At 69.7% G+C, this 19572-nt stretch overlaps 2 protein-coding genes across 2 annotated transcripts; both read right to left on the bottom strand.

Moving 5' to 3' along the window:
• Positions 1-960: 960 nt before the first annotated feature.
• HCK (HCK proto-oncogene, Src family tyrosine kinase) lies at positions 961-12603 on the bottom strand. The gene is made up of 13 exons (XM_075438353.1): positions 12543-12603; positions 10957-11074; positions 10461-10503; positions 10094-10193; positions 9877-9975; positions 9651-9754; positions 9182-9331; positions 7917-8069; positions 6755-6937; positions 6270-6346; positions 3182-3335; positions 2819-2950; positions 961-1518 (listed from the first exon to the last, which is right to left on the bottom strand). The coding sequence occupies exons 2-13, from the start codon at positions 11071-11073 to the stop codon at positions 1316-1318; spliced, it is 1515 nt and encodes a 504-aa protein (XP_075294468.1). The 5' UTR covers position 11074; positions 12543-12603; the 3' UTR covers positions 961-1315.
• Positions 12604-13636: 1033 nt separating this feature from the next.
• On the bottom strand, positions 13637-18849 carry CCM2L (CCM2 like scaffold protein). Its single transcript, XM_075438349.1, has 10 exons — positions 18780-18849; positions 18380-18547; positions 17956-18039; positions 17689-17872; positions 16130-16584; positions 15533-15668; positions 15376-15439; positions 14604-14751; positions 14290-14428; positions 13637-14121 (listed from the first exon to the last, which is right to left on the bottom strand). Exons 1-10 carry the CDS (start codon positions 18807-18809, stop codon positions 13835-13837), a joined length of 1695 nt encoding a protein of 564 aa, XP_075294464.1. The 5' UTR covers positions 18810-18849; the 3' UTR covers positions 13637-13834.
• Between the last annotated feature and the right edge of the window lie 723 nt (positions 18850-19572).

The raw sequence follows: 19572 nt of genomic DNA, 5'->3' as shown, positions 1-19572 counted from the left end.
GCCGGGCTTGCTGCTGGCAATTCAGCCCCGGCAGACGCTGAATCCCGCCTGCCAGCGGAGCCGGGGGCTTCGCCGTGCTGGGACAGGGCTCCTGGGCTGGCAGCGGCCGCCTTGGGGCTACCCTCGGCTGGAGAAGCCCCCCCGAAGGCACCCCGGGGTCACCCGGCCAGGGGCCGCCTCGTAAAACACCATCTGCCCGTCCGTCCATCCGTCCATCCGTCCTGGCATCACGCGCCTGCCCCAACCGCCACCCTGCAGAGCGGGGACGCGCTTCGGAAGGCAACTGGGAGGGCAAGGAGAGCGAGACGCGCTTCCCTGGCAGTTCTCACGGCCAGGCTGGATGGAGCTCTGAGCAGCCTGGGCTGGTGGGAGACGTCCCTGCTCATGGCAGGGGGATTGGAACCAGATGATCTTCAAGGTCCCTTCCAACCCAAACCATTCTGTGATTCTGCGACGCCCAGCATCCAACACCCAGGAGCCTGCGTCGAGGACGAGCTGGTGTGCTGCACGGCAGCGTGCCTGGGTGGGAATCCGCCGGGATTTCCCCAGCACGCAGGGACCGGGGCAGGGGCTCTGCCCAGCAGGCCCGGCGCATTGCGGCATCGTGCCACAGCCGCTGCAGCTAAACCACCAACTTCTGCAAAACAGCGTGATAAGACAGCAATAGGACTGGAGGTGACAGCCTCAGGGTGCCTCAGGGAGGCTCAGGTTGGATATTACGGAAAATTTCTGTCCTGGAAGAGCGGTCAGGCGTTGGGCCAGGCTGCCCAGGGCAGGGGGGGAGTCCCCATCCCTGGGGGGGTTCAAACACCGTGGGGATGTGGCCCTGCGGGACGTGGTTGAGCAGGCGTGGGGGGGTTGGGGTGATGGCTGGACTTGGTGATCTTCGAGGTCTTTTCCAACCTTCACGATTCTGTGATTCTAAGATCTTGGAAGGATTAAAAAAATAATAATACTCTGGGTTTTTTTTCTTTGTAGCTGAAGCGCCCGGCCCCGTCCCTCCTTACGAGGTGCTGCCAGCGCAGGCACCCACCGTCCAGCCAGCGCTTCCCAGAGCAGCTGCCCTGCGGGCACGCTGGCACGCGTGGAAGGCACAAGGTACGGCCCCGTGGCGCGGCCCCCTCCGTCCGGCTGCCCCGGGAGCTGCCCCGAGCGCAGCCTCCTCCTGCCCCGCCGCGCCGGGAGGGCCCCGGTTCCAGGGGGGAGGGGGTGCGCAGGCAGCCCACGGGTGGGACAGGAGAGAGCAGGGTGCGTGTGCTCGCTGCCGCGGCGCGTGTAGCGCGGCGCAGCTGCTGTCTTCACCAAGCGTCCTGCGTTACAGCTGCTGCTGATACTGGCTCTCCGTTGAGGTGAAGAAATCCTCCAGCACGCTCTGCGTGTACTCGAAGGTGGGCCGATCCTCGGGTTTGGTGCTCCAGCACCTCGTCATGATGTCGTGCAGCTCCTCGGGGCAGTTCTCTGGGCGGGGCATCCGGTACCCGCGCTCCAGGGCCTTGATCACCTCCATGCTCGACATCCCTGGAGAAACAGGGCAGCACAGGTGAACGTTTCATGGTTTATCACTGGTTTATTTAAAAATAAAATGCATGAAAACAACCAAGAAACCACCTGCCCTACAGGCAACGTCACCGGGGAGATAAAAGACAGGTTAGAGGGGCTGGGACGGGGGAGCTCCTACTCCCGCTCAGGGCAGCGCGTGGACAGCGGAGCTGCTGTGTTGGTTGTAGCAAGCAGTTTTGTACCAATTTCAGTTTTTATAAATTTCCACAAAATAAAGGCTACACTTCTCCATCCGCTGAGTCTTTAACGAGCCGTCTCTTCCAGTGTCACTGACAAAGATAAGTTCGTGTGACAGCAGAACTGGTCCCTCCCCAACAACCCTCTACGCCACCCCACATCCTGCATGGTCAGTTTGTGGCCATTTTTACTTTTCTTGTACAAAATCGTTTCCCCTGGAAAAAAGCTACCGAAGAAACAATTAATATAAAATGCAGGGCGGTTCCTGCTGCTGCTGATTTACAGCTGGTTTGAGCCTTCCCGAAAATACCTGGCCCAGCTCTCAGCCCTGAACTGATGTGCTGCTTCCAAACGTGCTTCAGGAGGTGGAAAACCACGGGTGCGTGCTGTGCCGCCGAGTCGTGAGCCAGCAGCCCGCGGGGTGCGACACCCGCCCTCCCCGCGCCCTGCAGCCCAGCCTGGGGCGAGCCAGCTGCCCTCGCACACGAGAAACATCACCTTCTGTTTCAGAAACGGAGAGAGCAGCTCTTTTAGAGACCCTGCCTGCTGCTGCTTTCCCCTGGAGCCGGAGGGGCTCGGGGCCTCCTCGCAGGATCAGCCCCCAGGCAGCAGGCAGAGCAGCTGCCCCTCCCCCAGAGCAGCGGGCACCCCGAGGTTGGCGCTCCCCGGACGCATTTTGTGGGCTCCCCAGAGGAGATGTCCCAGCTCTGCTTCGTGGAGGCTGAGAAGTGGGGCCCCGTGTCACGTCGGCACGGATTTCAGGTCGATGAAAACAGCCGGTGTCCACCGAGGGCTCCCAGGGAGAAAATCTTCCTCACGACCCATCCGAGGCGAGCTCGTGCCCCGCAGCGGACGCAGCGCAGGCTGCTCCCGCCCGCCTCGTGCTCTGGGCCCCTCTCCACGGCTCACAGGCGGAATTGCCACCTTGGGACCTCGTGCTACTGTCTTTGAGCTCTGCTCCCAGTGCGAGAGTCCCATTTCTCACCGTTCGCTCTGTTTTCAGCCATCTAACTCCACGGAGACGCGGATCCCAGCGATGGGGTCCTGGAGGTGGAGCAGAGGAGGCATTTCACCCCCTTACCTGGGTACGGGATGCGCCCGTAGGTAATGATCTCCGTCAGGAGGATCCCGAAGGACCAGACGTCTGATTTTATAGTGAAAGATCCGTAGTTGATGGCTTCTGGTGCGGTCCATTTAATGGGAAACTTGGCACCTGGGCAAAGAGATCCAATGGGGGACGTGAGCTCTGACCCGAACGCTGAGGAACTGGTGGTGAAATATGGGGAACAAGAAAGAAACAAACAAACAAACAGAAGAGGAAGAGGTGAAGCGATGCAAATCTGCCCGTTTGCACAGCAGGTCCCTCCCAGGGTCCTCGCTGCCAAGGTTACCGGCTGGAAAGCGGCTCGGAGGGAATCCCACCACCCCCCCCGGCCTCCCGCACCTTCCCGGGCCGTGTACTCGTTGTCCTCGATGACTCTGGCGAGCCCAAAGTCCGCGATCTTGCACACCAGTGTGGCCGACACCAGAACATTGGCAGCTCGCAGGTCTCTGTGGATGTAGTTCCTCTTCTCGATAAAAGCCATTCCTTCTGCAATCTGTCAAAAGGGGAAAGAGAGAAATGCAAAGAGGCCGTCTGAAATAACACAACCTCCCCGACGCGGCTGTTACCGGGGAGCGGAGAGGGGGGAACTTGTGAAGGGGCTGGCAGGAGGCCGGGTCACAGCCAGAGACGGGACTGACGCCGCGGCGTGGGAGCCGCTCTCGTGCAGGGGATCCCCCGCAGAAGAGCCCAGCGCTGGGGTGACCGGCCCAGCGCGACCCGTTTCAGCCCACGTGTGAGAACGGCACCGAGGAGCGGGCGCGCTCCCCAGCAAGCGGCTGCGGGTGTCCACGGGGCGAGGCACAACCCCGACCCGCAGCCACGCAGCTGTGAGGAGGGGGTACATCACCCACCCTGCGCTCAGAGGAGACGCGAGAGCCGTCTCCAGGTACCGCAGCCACTCCCTGAGGGAAGCAGGGAGTAAATTGTTCTCCCTCCCTACTACGGGGACAACGAGCGGACTGCGACTGCTGCAGTGAGCACTGCACAGCTTCCTCGGTGAGGACGGAAAAGCAGGGCGGCGGGGTCTCCCGAGGAGGGTGGGGACATGCCCGGGGTCTTCAGGGGCCATTTGTGAAGAGCCCGTCCTGCCGGGGGACAGCACGGCTCCGACCACCCCTGCAGATCCCCCCGCCTCCGTCTTCCGAAGTCTCTGCGCTCGGCGGCTGCGGCCGCTCGCAGCCTCGATCAGTGCAGGGGTGAGCTGGGGTGTGCACAACCAGCCCCCACGTTTGGGCCCAGTTACCCCACATTTGGCCCCAGTTACCCCACTTTTGGCCCCAGTTACCCCACTTTTGGCCCCAGTTACCCCACATTTGGCCCCAGTTACCCCACATTTGGGCCCAGTTACCCCACATTTGGGCCCAGTTATCCCACATTTGGCCCCAGTTACCCCACATTTGGCCCCAGTTACCCCACATTTGGCCCCAGTTATCCCGCGCCTGGGTGCCACCAGCGTGCGGGAGCGAAGGGGCCGGGACAGCCGGACGGGACACCCCATCCCCGTCACACCCGCACAAGCCGGGCCAGGGAAAGGCGCAGTCGCTCACAGCGCTCCCCACAAAACACAGAAGCAAACGAGCGCTGCAGAGCGGCAGGGTTATTTCTACGACCACATGCAGCTTTGCGCCCCGTGACTCAGCCCCGGCGCAAGGCTGGGTGCAGCCTCGCCAGCTGCCGGCCCGGGAAAGCGCTTCAGCCTTGCACGGAATCAGTCCGGTTGGGAAAGCCCTCCGGGACCACCAAGCCCAGCTGCTCCTCAGCGCTGCGGAGAGCAGCCCCTCCGAGCGGGGTGGCCGTGAGAGCCGCCTTGCCGGGAGCAGATGGCGAGCAGGAGCGCGCAGCCAAGCCGCAGACCCTGGCGCAGCCGGCTCCAGCAGCCAGCGACCCCATCTGACCCCGGGGTCTGGGCTCCCGTCCTGCCTTTCCCCCTGCTCCGGTACCTCTGCGAATGATTTCAGAGAGGGACCAAGCTCGGCTGGGAGGGTCCCTGGGTCCAGCCAGTGTCTGGGGACACCGCAGAAGCAGCGGGGATGTGACAGTGGCCGCACAAACGGTTGCACGCACAAAGCTGGATGTATAACAGCACGCTCAGCTGTGCTCAGAATCACCTCCTGAAAACATCCCCATCCCCACCGAGTCCTCCTGCCTCCCCCGGCCCGTGACAGCCCTTTCACAGAATCACAGAATAGTAGGGGTTGGAAGGGACCTCTGTGGGTCCCCCAGCCCAACCCCCTGCCCAAGCAGGGTCACCCAGAGCAGGCTGCACAGCACCGCGGCCAGGGGGGCTGGAATATCTCCAGAGAAGGAGACTCCACAGCCTCCCTGGGCAGCCTGGGCCAGGGCTCCGGCACCCTCAGAGGGAAGAAGTTCTTCCTCGGGTTCAGCTGGAGCTTCCTCTGCTCCAGTTTGTGCCCGTTGCCCCTTGTCCTGTCGCTGGGCACCACTGCAAAGAGTCTGGTCCCGTCCTCCTGACCCCCACCCTGCAGATATTTATGGGCATTTCTAAGGTCCCCTCTCAGCCTTCTCTTCTCCAGGCTGAACAAGCCCAGCTCCCTCAGCCTCTCCTCGTAGGGGAGATGCTCCAGTCCCCTCCTCATCCTCGTAGCCCTCCGCTGGACTCTTTGGTGGGTGGGTGGCTTTACCGCAGCACCGACCTCCCGCAGGACACAGCACCCAGTGCTCCCCGCGAGGAACTGTGCCCCGCTCAGCCTCCCCGGCACCGCCGACGCAGCGCAGCGCTCCGGCCGCCGAGCTCCTGCGCAGCCCCCAAAGCCCAGCGCTCCCACAGCTCCGGCGGCTCAGCACCCAGCACCGGGTGGGCACAGGGTGGGCATGGGGCGGGCGTGCGGCCGCGCAGGGGTTGGCGGGGCTCTCGCCAGCTCTGGCGACGAGGCTCCGTCACGCGGAGCGGGGGGTTCGCGGGGAACTGTCACATCAGCAGCGATGGGGAGAAAGCGATAGCGTTGCCACCGCCGCTCCCCGGGGAGCCCCGGGCTCCGACGGGCCACGCCGACCGGCACCGGGGACGCGCAAACGCGAGCGGTGAAAACAAGCCCCGACCCTCGCCCCCCGCGACCTCCACAAAACCCAACGGCACCGAGGGTGGCAGAGAGAGAGAGAGCTCCCTGCTCCTCGGCCAAAGCCCCGGCTCCGTGCTGCAGGGCACGGGCTGGCGGGGAAGCAGCCACCGCTTCTCCTTCCACCCCTGCCCGATGCCGCGCCGGCGGCCGGACCCGCGGGGCGAGCAGGCAGCCGCCAGCCCGCAGGGTGCCAGGGCAGCCTCGCCGGCTCCCCTCCCGCATCCCCACCACCCCAACGTCCGCCTGCTCCAGCCAGGCGCTGCCCAAGCCCCGGGTGAGCGCTTGTGCTCCCCGGGCCCCCGCTCACCCATCCCAGGGGCAGCGGGGAGCATCTGCTCCCTCCTCACCTGGGCAGAGAAGTCGATCAGCTTCGGGAGCGGCTGCTTGTTCCCCTCCTCGCTCTTCAGGAAATCCAGCAAGCTCCCTGCGGACAGGGAAGGGGCCGGGGCTGACGGCTCAGCCGGAGCCCGCGCCCACCCTCGGGGTGGCACAGGGTCCTGGGGAGCCAGGCACGACGCGGGGACGCAGTCGGGGAACACAGCGGACCCCCACCCCGCTCCCACGGGCCAGGCGGAGGAGCAAGCCCCGCTGCAGGCTCCCTCGTCCTCATCTGTCCCCTGTCCCCATCCCTCCCTCTCCCAGGGCTGTCACCGCAGCCCCCTGCCCCGCACCCTGCCCCAGAGCGCTCGGACACGCCATGGCAGGAGCCATCCCCGCTCCCAGCACCGCGGCAGCCGGCGCAGAGCCCACGGCCGACCCACGGACGCAGGAGGGGCCGATCCTGCCCCATCCCTGCTGCACCCGGGTGCCCAGCCCGGCCCACGGCCACCACCTTTCTCCATGAACTCGGTGATGATGTAGATGGGCTCCTCCTTGGTGACGACCGCGTGCAGCTTCACCAGCTTGTCGTGCTGCAGCGTCTTCATCAGGTTGGCCTCCTCCAGGAAGGCGTCGGCGGACGTGCTGCCCGGCCTCATCGTCTTCACCGCCACCTTGGTGTGCTTGTTGTAGGTAGCTGCGGGGCGGCACGACAGACCATTCCCAGCCTGCCCAGTGCCCAGGCACTGGGAGCACTGGATTTTGGAGCCAAAGATGGAGCTGCCGCACGAGAGACCAGACCATTCCCAGCCTGCCCAGTGCCCAGACACTGGGAGCACTGGATTTTGGAGCCAAAGATGGAGCTGCTGCATGAGAGACCAGACCATTCCCAGCCTGCCCAGTGCCCGGGCACTGGGAGCACTGGATTTTGGAGCCAAAGATGGAGCTGCCGCACGAGAGACCAGACCATTCCCAGCCTGCCCAGTGCCCAGACACTGGGAGCACTGGATTTTGGAGCCAAAGATGGAGCTGCTGCATGAGAGACCAGACCATTCCCAGCCTGCCCAGTGCCCGGGCACTGGGAGCACTGGATTTTGGAGCCAAAGATGGAGCTGCCGCACGAGAGACCAGACCATTCCCAGCCTGCCCAGTGCCCAGGCACTGGGAGCACTGGATTTTGGAGCCAAAGATGGAGCTGCTGCACAAGAAACCAGACCATTCCCAGCCTGCCCAGTGCCCAGGCACTGGGAGCACTGGATTTTGGAGCCAAAGATGGAGCTGCCGCATGAGAGACCAGACCATTCCCAGCCTGCCCAGTGCCCGGGCACTGGGAGCACTGGATTTTGGAGCCAAAGATGGAGCTGCTGCACGAGAGACCAGACCATTCCCAGCCTGCCCAGTGCCCGGGCACTGGGAGCACTGGATTTTGGAGCCAAAGATGGAGCTGCTGCACGAGGGCTGACGACCACGCGCAGCCCAGGGCTGGCCCCACGCACCCAGCCCCGAGCAGTCCCTGCCATAGGGCCAGGGCCACCTCCACTTCCCCGTGCTCCTCTCCCACAGGTCGCTCCCTCCCTGCCTCTCCCACCCCCCCATCCCTCCACCTCCTCTCCCTCACCCTTCCTCCTCCACCACCACCTTCATCCTCCTCCCAGCTGCCGCCCGCTCGCTCTCACCCATCCACACTTCTCCGAACTGCCCAGCTCCCAGCTTCCTCTCCAGCCTCAGCGATTCCCGAGGGATCTCCCACGCGTCTTTCTCCCAGGGCTTCTGCGGCTTGGGCACGCGGCAGGGGTGGGTGAGCCTCTGGCACAGCCCGTCGCTCTGCCCTGCCGGGGAGCGCCGACAGCCGTCAGCCCGCCTGGCTCACCGGCCGCTCCATGCTTCGAAGCGGACCCCACGCCAGCCCCCACCGGCCTGCCCGGGGAGCGGGGATCCCAGGCACTGCAGGCACTCGGGGACACCGACACCCACGGCTGTGACAGCCAGCAAGCCAGGCACTGCACCAGGGGAAGGTCTGGGAGCCACCGCATGTCACAGCCGGAGCCGCAGTGGGAGCCCAGCGGTGACGGGCAGGAGTCCCTCGGCCTCTGCATGGCCCCGGCTGCTCCTGAACACGGGCAAGGGCAGGGTCCTGTGTCTGGGGAGGAACAACCCCAGGCACCAGTGCAGGCTGGGGTTGAGCTGCTGGAGAGCAGCTCTGCGGAGAGGGACTGGGAGTGCTGGGGGACGACAGGGTGACCATGAGCCAGCAGCGTGCCCTGGGTGCCCAGAAGGGCAGTGGGATCCTGGGGTGCATGAGGAGGAGTGTGGGCAGCAGGGCGAGGGAGGTTCTCCTCCCCCTCTGCTCTGCCCTGGGGAGGCCCCATCTGCAGTGCTGGGTCCAGTGCTGGGCTCCCCAGTTCAAGAAAGATGAGGAGCTACTGGAGAGAGTCCAGCGGAGGGCTACGAGGATGAGGAGGGGACGGGAGCATCTATCCTACGAGGAGAGGCTGAGGGAGCTGGGCTTGTTCAGCCTGGAGAAGAGAAGGCTGAGAGGGGACCTTAGAAATGCCCATAAATATCTGCAGGGTGGGTGTCAGGAGGATGGGGCCAGACTCTTTCCAGTGGTGCCCAGCGACAGGACAAGGGGCAATGGGCACAAACTGAAGCAGAGGAAGCTCCAGCTGAACCCGAGGAAGAACTTCTTCCCTCTGAGGGTGCCGGAGCCCTGGCCCAGGCTGCCCAGGGAGGCTGTGGAGTCTCCTTCTCTGGAGATATTCCAGCCCCGCCTGGCCGCAGTGCTGTGCCCCCTGCTCTGGGTGACCCTGCTTGGGCAGGGGGTTGGGCTGGGTGACCCCAGAGGGCCCTGCCAACCCCGCCATGCTGGGAGTCTGGGATTCTGCTGGCCTGGGGACAGAGCCCCGTCTGGGGCAGCGGGGCCGGGCACCCCGGGGCTCACCTCTGTAGTGCTGCACCAGCTCCTGCAGCGTGTCGAAGCTGCTGCGCGGGGAGACGTAGAAGCCGCCGCTATCCAGCGTCCGGATCTTGTAATGCTTCACCGCGCCGCCCTGCAGCTCGTCCCCGTCCCGCACCGACAGCGAGTAGCAGCCTGTCCGGGAGGGGTGAGCTGTCGGCCCCCGCACGCCCACCCGTCCCGCACCGGTGGCACGCACAGGGCTGTCACCCGGCAGAGCCACTGCTGCAGCCCCCTCCCCACCGCGCTGCCACGGCCCCCTCGGCACGAGGCCGCTACGCCCGCGCCCCGAACGCCGAAAGCAGCCTCGCAGGGGCACATCCCCCGTCCCTGCCGCGGGGCTCGGACATGTGGCAGCGCCGAGGGTCTTGTGGGGACCCCCAGTCCCTGCCCCGCAGCGAAGCCGAGCCCCCGGGCTGGGGTCCCATCTCCAGCCGCGCGCAGCCCTCCGGACCTTTCGTCGTCTCGCTCTCCCGGATCATGAAGGACCCGACGGTGTTCCCGGGGCCAAGGAGCTGCCGCTCCGCGTCCTTCCGGCTGATGCCCTTGAAAAACCACCTGCAGCAGAACCAAACCAACCAACGCACGCTGCCGGGGCTGGCGCGGGGCAGCGCTGGGGGCAGGACACGGGGCAGCCCGCGGCGGGGGGCACGGGACACCCCACCGAGGGATGGACTCACTCCTCCGTCTCCAGCGAGTCGGCTCGGGCGACGTAGTTGCTGGGGATGAAGCCTTCCCGCCCCGTCGCCAGCGACCGCGCCTGCCACCACTCCCCCGACCTGTGGCACAGACAGCGTCGGGTCACCCCGCGGCACCGGCGACGCCGGATGAAGACCCCAGCAGGGCCAGGCCAGCTTTCGGGAGACCCCGGGGTGGGGGGATGCCCGCAGCACTTACTCCTCCAGCACCCTGAGCCGATCTCCTTTCTGGAAGCTCAGGTCCCCAGTGTGCATGGCCTCGTAGTCGTAGAGTGCCAGCACCACGCGGTCCGCCGAGCCTGCAGCGAGGGAGGTCCTGGGCACCCCTCCCTGTGCCGGGACGGGACGGGGGGCCCGGCCACCCCCGCCACGACGCCGGCCACCGGCCCTGCCGCGCCCAGCACCGCCCTCTGCCACCACCGTCACCACACCACGGCCACGTCTGGTCTTTGAGGGACCCGTCCCGCTGCCACCAGCAGCACTGGACCCAGGCTGGGGAGGAGCAGGCCACGCTCCCCCTGCACCCCCCCACCCTGTGTGCCCCCCGGCAGCCCCCCTGCACCTACCATCCTCGGGTGGGGGCACGGCCACACCAGGGACGTTCTTGTTCTGGGAAGTGGGACAAAACCAGAGAGTGACATCTCGGGTGGCAGAGACTCGTAGCCCAGGGGGGTCTCGGCCCCACCGCAGCCCCGGTCCCCGGCAGCAGGGGCAGGAGGGCACCCGAGGGGCCGCGCCGGCACCACCCGACACCCCACCCCGCCCAGCGCCAGCGTCTCTGTCCCCTCCCAACACCTTTTGTTTTCTCTCCCTTTTTCCACAACTCCTTGGTTCCCATCACGTTCGCTCTGTGCTCTGCCCCAGCGTGGGGTGGGCTCCCACGGGTGGGCTCCCACGGGTGGGCTCCCACCCCGCGGCCAAGCCCCCTGCCCGCAGCACGGGCACTGCCAGGGCCCGCAGCCGTCCCCGCTCTTGGTGAGACAGGGGCTGAACCCCGGCGATGGCTCAGCCCCGCGACGGCTCAGTCCCGCACCCCCAGCTCGCCCAGTGGCCCCCACTCACCCTGCTGCCGGTGGCCGTGGGGTCCCTCACGTAGTGGCCCTGCTGGAGGCTGGGGCCAGGGTCAGTTTTTGCCATCTTCTCTTGGACACCAGCTTGCTTCGACTTCACGCAACCCATCCTGCGGCCAAGGCAGGGGAAGTGAAGCCGTTGCGACAGGGGTGAAAGCCCCGCTCCCAGCAGCTCCCGCCCAGCGCAGCACCAGCGCACGGCACGGCGCGGCGATGCCCACCCAGCTGCCATGGGCACGGAGGGCTCCGCTCCCCTGCGGAGCCGAGGTGGGTGGCAGCCGTGGGGTGCCCAGCAAGCTGCCCGGTGGTGCCCCGGAGAGGAAACAGGATCTCCCCGGGCAGAGAAAGGAGAATCCCAGAATCCCAGGATCCCAGCATGGCAGGGGTTGGCAGGGACCTCTGTGGGTCCCCCAGCCCAGCCCCCTGCCCAAGCAGGGTCACCCAGAGCAGGCTGCACAGCACCGCGGCCAGGCGGGGCTGGAATATCTCCAGAGAAGGAGACTCCACAGCCCCTCTGGGCAGCCTGGGCCAGGGCTCCGGCACCCTCAGAGGGAAGAAGTTCTTCCTCGGGTTCAGCTGGAAGTCCCAGGAGGTTGTGAATTTTGGGCAGGTGACAGCGGCGGCCGCGGAGCCGCTTCGCAGCCCTTCCCCGAAAAGGCCTTTCCCGGACGGGGGTGCAGGCACCGAGCGTCGGGGCAGGGGAAAGCCGCTCGGCGCCTGCTGCAAAGCGGGACCCCCGCCACGGAGGGGTCCCCCACGGCTGGGGGCTCCCCGCCCGGCACCACTGGTGCTTGTGACCCCCCCAGTTCCTCGGGGCGGCCGTGGGCCCCGTGCTGCCGTGGGTCACCGCTCTCCGCCGCGCTCCCCGGCTGCTCTCTGCCGGGGTGGAGCTGCCCCCCGCCGCCGCCCGCCCGGGGCCGATGCAAATCCCCCGCTTTCCCCCGCTCCCCGGAAGCGTCCGCAGGGCGTCGTGCCGCGAGCCGCAGCGGGCGCGGGGGAACCCCCCGCAGAGACACTGCCCTTGCCCGGGAGAGACCTCGGCGCAGAGGAAGGAGAAGGTGCCGGTGGTGCCGGCGGAGGAGGAAGCTCCGGGCCGAGCGAGGCCCCGCGACGTGCTCAGCACCGCCGGCCGCGCTGGGCGAGCAGCCGGGCACCGTCCCGCTCCCCTCGAGGGACATCGCTGTCACCTCCCAGTCACCCCGCGGCCGCTCCTCGTCCTTCCCAGAGCGCCAAGGCCTGGGCAGAGCCGGAGCACCCATGGCAGCCCCAGACGCCGCGTCCCCTCGCCACGGATGCCCCAGCGACGGACCGGCCGCTGACGAAGCCCCCCGGCAACCGCACGCAGCCCCCGGCTGGGACGCGGCCGCAGCCCGACGGCGCTGGGCACTGGCCGGGGCCAACCCCCCGCCCCGGGCCCCCCCGGGACGCCCCAGCATCGCCTCCCCGGGGACCGGCACCGGGAGGGGCCAGCACCGAGATGGAGCCCGGGACTGGCATGGAGCGACCGGGCTGCCCGGGACCGGCACCGGGGCTCCCCCCGCCCCCGGGGCTCCGCGCCCGGCTCCGCTCCTCTCCCACCTCCGCCGCCGTCCCGCTCCCGGTCCCGTCCCGGAGCCGCGGCTGCTGCCGCCGCTCTTCTCGCCCCGGCTGCGCGCCCGCCCCGTAAGGCCACGCCCCTCCCCGGTAAGGCCACGCCCCTCCCCGGTAAGGCCCCGCTCCCCGGGGCCGCGGGACCCCCCCAGACGGGGCGGGCGCGGCCGGGTCCTCCCTGTCCAGGCCCCGCGGGGCCCAAGCCGGGCTGGGAGCGGGGACCCCCGCCCTGCACCGAGCGGGTCCCCCCGGTCCAAGCGGGACCCCCGGGCACCGACGGCGGCGGAACCGGCCCGACCCGGCCCCGCGGGGACCCCGCTGCCGTCGGGGCGGCCCTGACGCCCTCCCGGTGGGGGCCAGAGCCCTTCGCCCCCCCACCCGCAGCCCCCGGGGAGCCGGGGGGTTTGGGGGCCAGCGCAGCCCCCGGGCCGTCTCCTCGACGTGGGCGGGGGACGGGGGTGGCGCGGGGTGGCGGGGGGCAACCCCCGAGCACTGCCCCATGACGGGGACCGGGTGGGGGGGGTGCAGGGCACCTGGTGCTCCCCTGCCAGAGGGTCTCCGGGGCCCCCTCCCCACCCCCCCTTGCTCTGGTTCCCCCAGACCCCCCCCCGAAGCTGCAGCAAAGGGCCCCCCAGCTCCGCCGGGACCCCCACAGTGGGTGCCGCGGCTCGGGGCGGCGGAGGAAGCGGCAGGGTGCTTCGGCCATTTGCATACCTCCACTTTTTTAAGAAAATCAAACAAATTGCTGGAGGTGCCCCGGCAGCTCCCTGCCCCCCCCCCCCCCGACTCCGCGACCCCCCAGCCCTGCCCTCGCCGGGGCGTTGGGTGGTGGCTGCGCCCACCAGCCCCCGTCCCAGCGCACCCCCGCTGGCCCCCCACGCTGCTCTGGTCCCTCGGGGCCAGCCCGGCGCGGCCAGGAGCTCCCCGACCCCGGGAGCAGCCCCCCGCCACAGCAGCCCCCCACCCCGGCACGGCCTTTCCCCGGGGAGGAGCCCGCTCCGCTCCCAGCCCCCGCGTTCCGAATCGCAGAATCACGGGATCAGGCAGGTGGGAAAAGACCCCCGCGGTCGTCAAGCCCGACCCCCAGCCCAGCACCGCGGAATTTAATGGCAGCCTGCAGAAATGACAGCACGCGGTGGTGCCGAGCCCCCGTCCCCTCCCGGGGTGACAAAGTGGGGGACAGCGCGCCCTGTCCCCGGCGCGGGGCCGGACCTGGGCCCCTGGCGAAGCTGGGCACCGCGTCGGCGCGGGGAGGGGGGCTGCTGGGTCTCAGCACTCCCTCACAGGTAGTTGTCCTCTTCCTCCCCCTCCTCCTCCTCCTCCCCCTCGTCCCGCGCCAGCGCCTCGATGTCGTGGGTGATGTCCGTGATCCGGCGGTCGAAGGACTCGGCCTCGGAGCGCAGGGACCCGCTGTCGTAGCTGCGCACGGCCGAGGCCGACGTGGTGCTCATGCTGCGCTTGATGCGGCCGAAGCTGTCGGTGAGGATCCCGCCCTCCCGGATGCCGATGCTCTCCAGGAAGGTCTCGAAGTACCCGATGTCTCCGTCGGGGATGAAGGGTCTCATCCCTGCCGTGGGTGCCGTCAGCCTGGGGGTGACCCTGCCCGGGTGGGCAGCACCGGGGGGCGAAGCCAGCCAGCCCCACCGGCTCCCATCCCGCTCCCCGCCAGCAGCGGGGTCCCAGAGCAGCACCCTGTCCCCAAGGGACCGTACGGGGTGACACGGGGGGCACTCACCCAGGAGGAGGAATTTCCGGCGGTCACCGTAGAGGCGCAGGAGCTCTCCGCAGTACTCCCGCACCGGCGTGCCCAGGCGGTACTCCCGCAGCAGCACGGCGAACTGCTGGATCTCCTGCGGCGACAGCTTGTTGCGCAGCTGCGGGGACACGGGGACACGGGGACGGGTCGGGGTTGGGGACACCGGCAGCGCGCAGCCCCGGATCCCCCCTCACCCTGCACCCCGCACCCCGCCGGCTGCTCCCCGGCATGGGGGGCTCAGAGCACCCTCCCCGGCAGCGAGCAGGGCCCCTCGCCCGTCCCCGCGCCCGCACCGTCACCATGTAGTCCTGGAGCTGCTCCAGCCCAGCACCGCTCTGGTCGCTGCCGCTGCCGGCGGTGGCCAGGCTGTGGTGGGACCGGTGGCAGGAGGGCGAGGAGGCACCGCTGTAATACGCCTCGAACGTCTCGTGGGAGCTGTTGCTGCGGGGGGACGGGGGGTCAGCGCGTCCCGGCACCCCTCGTGTGCCCGCCTGCCCCCTCCCCGCTGCACGGCACCCGGCGTCGGGCAGGGCTGGGGCGTCCCCACAGCTGGGACAGGCACCCACCCGGGGCAGGGGCACCCACCCGGGGCTGGGCACCCATCTGGGGCAGGGGCACCCACCTGGGGCTGGGCACCCACCCAGGACAGGGGGACCCACCGGGGGCTGGGCACCCACCGGGGGCTGGGCACCCACCCAGGACAGGGGCACCCACCCAGGCCTGGGCACCCACCCAGGGCAGGGGCACCCACCTGGGGCTGGGCACCTACCCGGGGCTGGGCACCCACCCAGGACAGGGTGACCCACCCGGGGCAGGGCACCCACCTGGGGCTGGGCACCCACCCAGGACAGGGGCACCCACCCAGGACAGGGGCACCCACCCGGGGCTGGGCACCCACCCAGGGCAGGGGGACCCACCCGGGGCTGGGCACCCATCTGGGGCAGGGGGACCCACCCGGGGCAGGGGCACCCACCAGGGCAGGGGCACCCACCCAGGCAGAGGCACCCACCCAGGGCAGGGGGACCCACCCGGGGCAGGAGCACCCTGGGGTGATGCCGGACTCACAAGGAGCTGCAGCAGCTGAAGTCGGCGTCGTAGCCGTACGTCCCGTCCGTGCGGCAGCTCTCGCCTGCGGAGGGAGAGCCCAGGTCAGGGCCCGGGGCCAAGCCCCCGCCGCGGCACCCGCTGCCCGCCGTCCCCGTGCCCGTCCCCCGCCACTCACTCCTGCTGGCGAGCCACGGCCGCGTGGGCGTGGAGGTGTAGTGGTACCCGGCGCGGTCCACGCACTCGATGCTCTGGTCGCCGTAGATGATCTGGAAGACCTGGCAGATGAGCGCGCAAGACTCCTCGGCAGCGTCCTGCAGCGGGGGGGAGCGTGGGTGGGTGGGTGGGTGGGGGCCGGTGGGTGGGTGGGTGGGTGGTTGGGGCTGGTGGGCGGGCGGGTGGGTGGTTAGGGGCCGGTGGGCGGGCGGGTGAGTGGTTGGGGGCCGGTGGGCGGGTGCGTGGGTGGTTGGGGGCCGGTGGGCGGGCGGGTGGGTGGTTTGGGGCCAGTGGGCGGGTGGGTGGGTGGTTGGGGGTGGGTGGTTGGGGGCAGGTGGGTGGGTGGTTAGGGGCGGGTGGGTGAGTGGTTAGGGGCCGGTGGGCGGGTGGGTGGGTGGCTGGGGGCCGGTGGGCGGGTGGGCGGGTGGTTAGGGGCGGGTGGGCGGGTGGTTAGGGGCGGGTGGGCGGGTGGTTGGGGGCCGGTGGGCGGGTGGGTGGGTGGTTGGGGGCCGGTGGGTGGGTGGTTAGGGGCTGGTGGGCGCGTGCCGGGGCCGCTCACCCTGTTGGGCACGGCGAGGATGACGAGGTTGGAGTAGGCGTCGGGGCGGGGCTGCTGGGGGTCCAGGGGGTTGCTGCCCGCGTGCCGCCGCTCCCAGCTGCCGAAGCCGGCGCCGCGCTCCCAGCTGCCGCCGGCGGTCCCGGCCCGCCGCCGCTCCCAGCTCCCGCCGCGGGGCTGCCGCCGCTCCCAGCTGCCCGAGGGCCGCCCGCGCTGCCGCCGCTCCCAGCTGCCGCCATGCCGCCGCTCGAGGCTGCCGCCCTGCCGCGCCTCCTGCCCGCCCCGCGACGCCCGCCAGTCCAGGCTGCAGATCGTGTGCCGCCGCTCCGTCGGGACCCCCAGCCGCCCCTCCTCCGGCCACGAGCCCCCCGCCCGCTTCTCGGCAGGGAAGGCCTCCGGCGCGCCGGCCGGGGTCACCTCGGGGTGCGCTCCGGCGGGGACCGGGTCCACTCCCAGGCCTGGGACAGCGAGGAGAGGCTGGGCGTCAGGGCGGGGGGCTGCGCTGCCCACCCTGCCCAGCCCCCAGCCCCTGCCCCGGCTGCCTCGTCCCCTCGGCCTGGTGGGACGCAGAGGGATGGAGGGGACAGGATGGGGGAGCTGCCGTGGGTTGGGGGCAGGGGGGTTGCAGTGGGGCTGGGCAGGAGGGTCGGGGGCAGCAGGACAGGGGGTGGTGGGCAGGGGGGCTGCAGTGGGGCTGGGGCAGGAGGATTGGGGGCAGGGGGGCTGCAGTGGGGCCGAGGAAGGAGGGCTGGGGGCAGGGGGGCTGCAGTGGGGCTGGGGCAGGAGGGTCGGGGGCAGGGGGGCTTCAGTGGGGCCAAGGAAGGAGGGCTGGGGGCAGGGGGGCTGCAGTGGGGCCGAGGAAGGAGGGTCGGGAGCAGGGGGGCTGCAGTAGGGTTGGGGCAGGAGGATTGGGGGCAGGGGGACTGCAGTGGGGCTGGGCAGGAGGGTTGGGGGCAGGGGGGCTGCAGTGGGGCCAAGGAAGGAGGGCTGGGGGCAGGGGGGCTGCAGTGGGGCTGGGCAGGAGGGTTGGGGGCAGGGGGGCTGCAGTGGGGCCGAGGAAGGAGGGCTGGGGGCAGGGGGGCTGCAGTGGGGCTGGGCAGGAGGGTCGGGGGCAGCAGGGCAGGGGGTGGGGGGATGGCTCCGTGTGCAGGCTGTGGCGCAGCCCCCTCCCCAGGGACCCTGCCCGCGCCTGGCAGCTGAGCCCGGGTTTGCTGATCAAAGCGCCGGAGCCTCTGGGGCTCCGGGGGGGGGTGATGGGGGGGGATGGGGGTCTCTTCCAGCCTCCTCTCCTCCCACCATTAAAGGCAACTGGGGCTGGGAGCGTGGCTGGGACCTGCTTACCAGGCTGGGGGGAGCCCAGGGCTGTGCCCCCCCCCCCCCAGCCCCAGAGATTCGGACCCCCACCGAGCCGGGGGGCAATGCGGGGGGGTTTGTGCTCGACCCTCCGGATCCAGCACCTCCCCGCCACCCCCCGGGCTCCAGCCCCTCGTTCCCTGGGGACAGTGGGCGCTCGGGGCGGGCGGTGGGGTGGCCGGTGGTCCCGGCCGGACCCCCGCACCCACCGGTTTTGAGGATGAGGAGGTGCAGGGCGTCGTCGCGCAGGTACGAGGCGGCGGCGATCTCGTGCGTGGGGATGCGCAGGATCAGCTCCTCGTTGTCGCGCCAGGTGAGCAGGAGGCAGCGGGCCGAGAGGCTGAGGATGCTGTCCTGCTCCGGCGTCGTCTGCAGCGGCAGCTCCTGCAGCTGCTGCGGGGCAGGACCAGCGCCAGGCCCGTGGGCACCCGCTGCCCACCCTCCGGGCACCCCAAGGGTGCGGGGACCCCTCTTACCCTGGCCGTGTCCAGCAGCTGCAGCACCTCGTCGCGGCTGGAGGGGTTCAGGGAGGCCGTCACCCATGTCAGGTGGCCTAAAAACTGGGGGGGCAACACCCAGGGCAGCTTAGGGGGGGCTGGGGCCGGGGGGCTGGGGCTGCGCATCCCCCCACCCCACGTCCCAGAGCCACCCCCGGAGCACCCACGTCCCCATGGGCAGGATGCGTCTCCCTGGGGTGCAGGGAGACCCTGTGATGGGGGGGCTTCCCAGCACCCCCAGCCCATCCTCACCCTCCCTGGGTGTCTCCCCGGGCCGGGAGGGGACCGGGACCCCCCTGGGCCATGGCGGGTGGGGGTCTCTGCGTGGTGTGGTGGCCTCATGCCCCCCCCCTCCGAGCAGGCAGGGACCCTGGGCATCCGTGGGGACCCTCTCGCCGCTCACCTTCACCTCCTTCTCCACGTAGTCGTGCAGCAGGATCTGGGGGTCGATCAGGTAGTCGGGGGGGTAGAGGGGCACCGAGTGCAGCGGGCGCCGGTACGCGCTGCCGCGGAGCGCCGGCCTCCGAGCCGCCTTGGGGAACACCAGCCGCTTGATGGGCGAGACGAAGCCCTGGCAGGGAGCGCGGGCACGGCGACGCGTCAGCGCGGGGCACCCAGCCCTGGCACCCGCGCTCAGGGTCCCCGGGCACCCCTCTGCTCGCTGACCCCTGAGTCTGCACCGTTCGGGCGGTTGGGGGGCAGCGGGTGGGGACCCCACAGCCCCCCAGCCCGGGGTCCCCGTGCGTCTCGCCCGCTCCCACCCCCCCGTCACCCCCCGGGACGCCAGCCCCAGGCCCACGCACCTTCTTCCCCTTCTTGGCCTCGCAGTCCATGGCTCCCGGCACCGCCACCCCCACCGCCCCGCTCGGCGCCGCCGCGTTTTCCTGTGTCGGAAACTCCACCAGGACGGCCGGGACGCGAGTTCCTGCCCCTCCTGGGGTGCTGGGACTGGGCTGGGCTGGGCTGGGACTGGGACACGACTGGGGCTGGGACTGCGACTGGGACTGGGACTGGGGCTGGGACAGGACTGGGGCTGGGGCTGGGACAGGACTGGGGCTGGGGCTGGGACTGGGACAGGACTGTGACTGGGAGTGGGACTGGGGCTGGGAGTGGAACTGGGGCTGGGACTGGGACACGACTGGAGCTGGGACTGCGACTGGGACTGGGACTGGGGCTGGGACAGGACTGGGGCTGGGGCTGGGACAGGACTGGGGCTGGGGCTGGGACTGGAACTGGGGCTGGGACTGGGACTGGAATTGGGACAGGACTGGGAGTGGGACTGGGGCTGGGAGTGGGACTGGGGCTGGGAGTAGGACTGGGGCTGGGACTGGGACTGGGACTGGGACAGGACTAGGACTGGGACAGCACTGGGACTGGGAGTGGCACTGGGGTTGGGACTGGGACTGAGACAGGACTGGGTCTGGGACTGGGACAGGACTGGGACTGGGACAGCACTGGGGCTGGGAGTGGGACTGGGGCTGGTACTTGGGCAGAAGCAGGGGCTGAAGTAGACTGGGATGGGACTGGAGCAGGGGCTTGGGCTGGAACTGGGGCTGGGACTGAGCCTGGTGCTGGGCTGGGCTGGGGCTGGGGGCG

The sequence above is a fragment of the Opisthocomus hoazin genome, chromosome 18 (assembly GCF_030867145.1).
Source record: "Opisthocomus hoazin isolate bOpiHoa1 chromosome 18, bOpiHoa1.hap1, whole genome shotgun sequence".
NCBI lineage: Eukaryota > Metazoa > Chordata > Aves > Opisthocomiformes > Opisthocomidae > Opisthocomus > Opisthocomus hoazin.
Note: the sequence above shows the minus strand (reverse complement) of the source record. Positions and strands in the feature narration are given on the sequence as shown.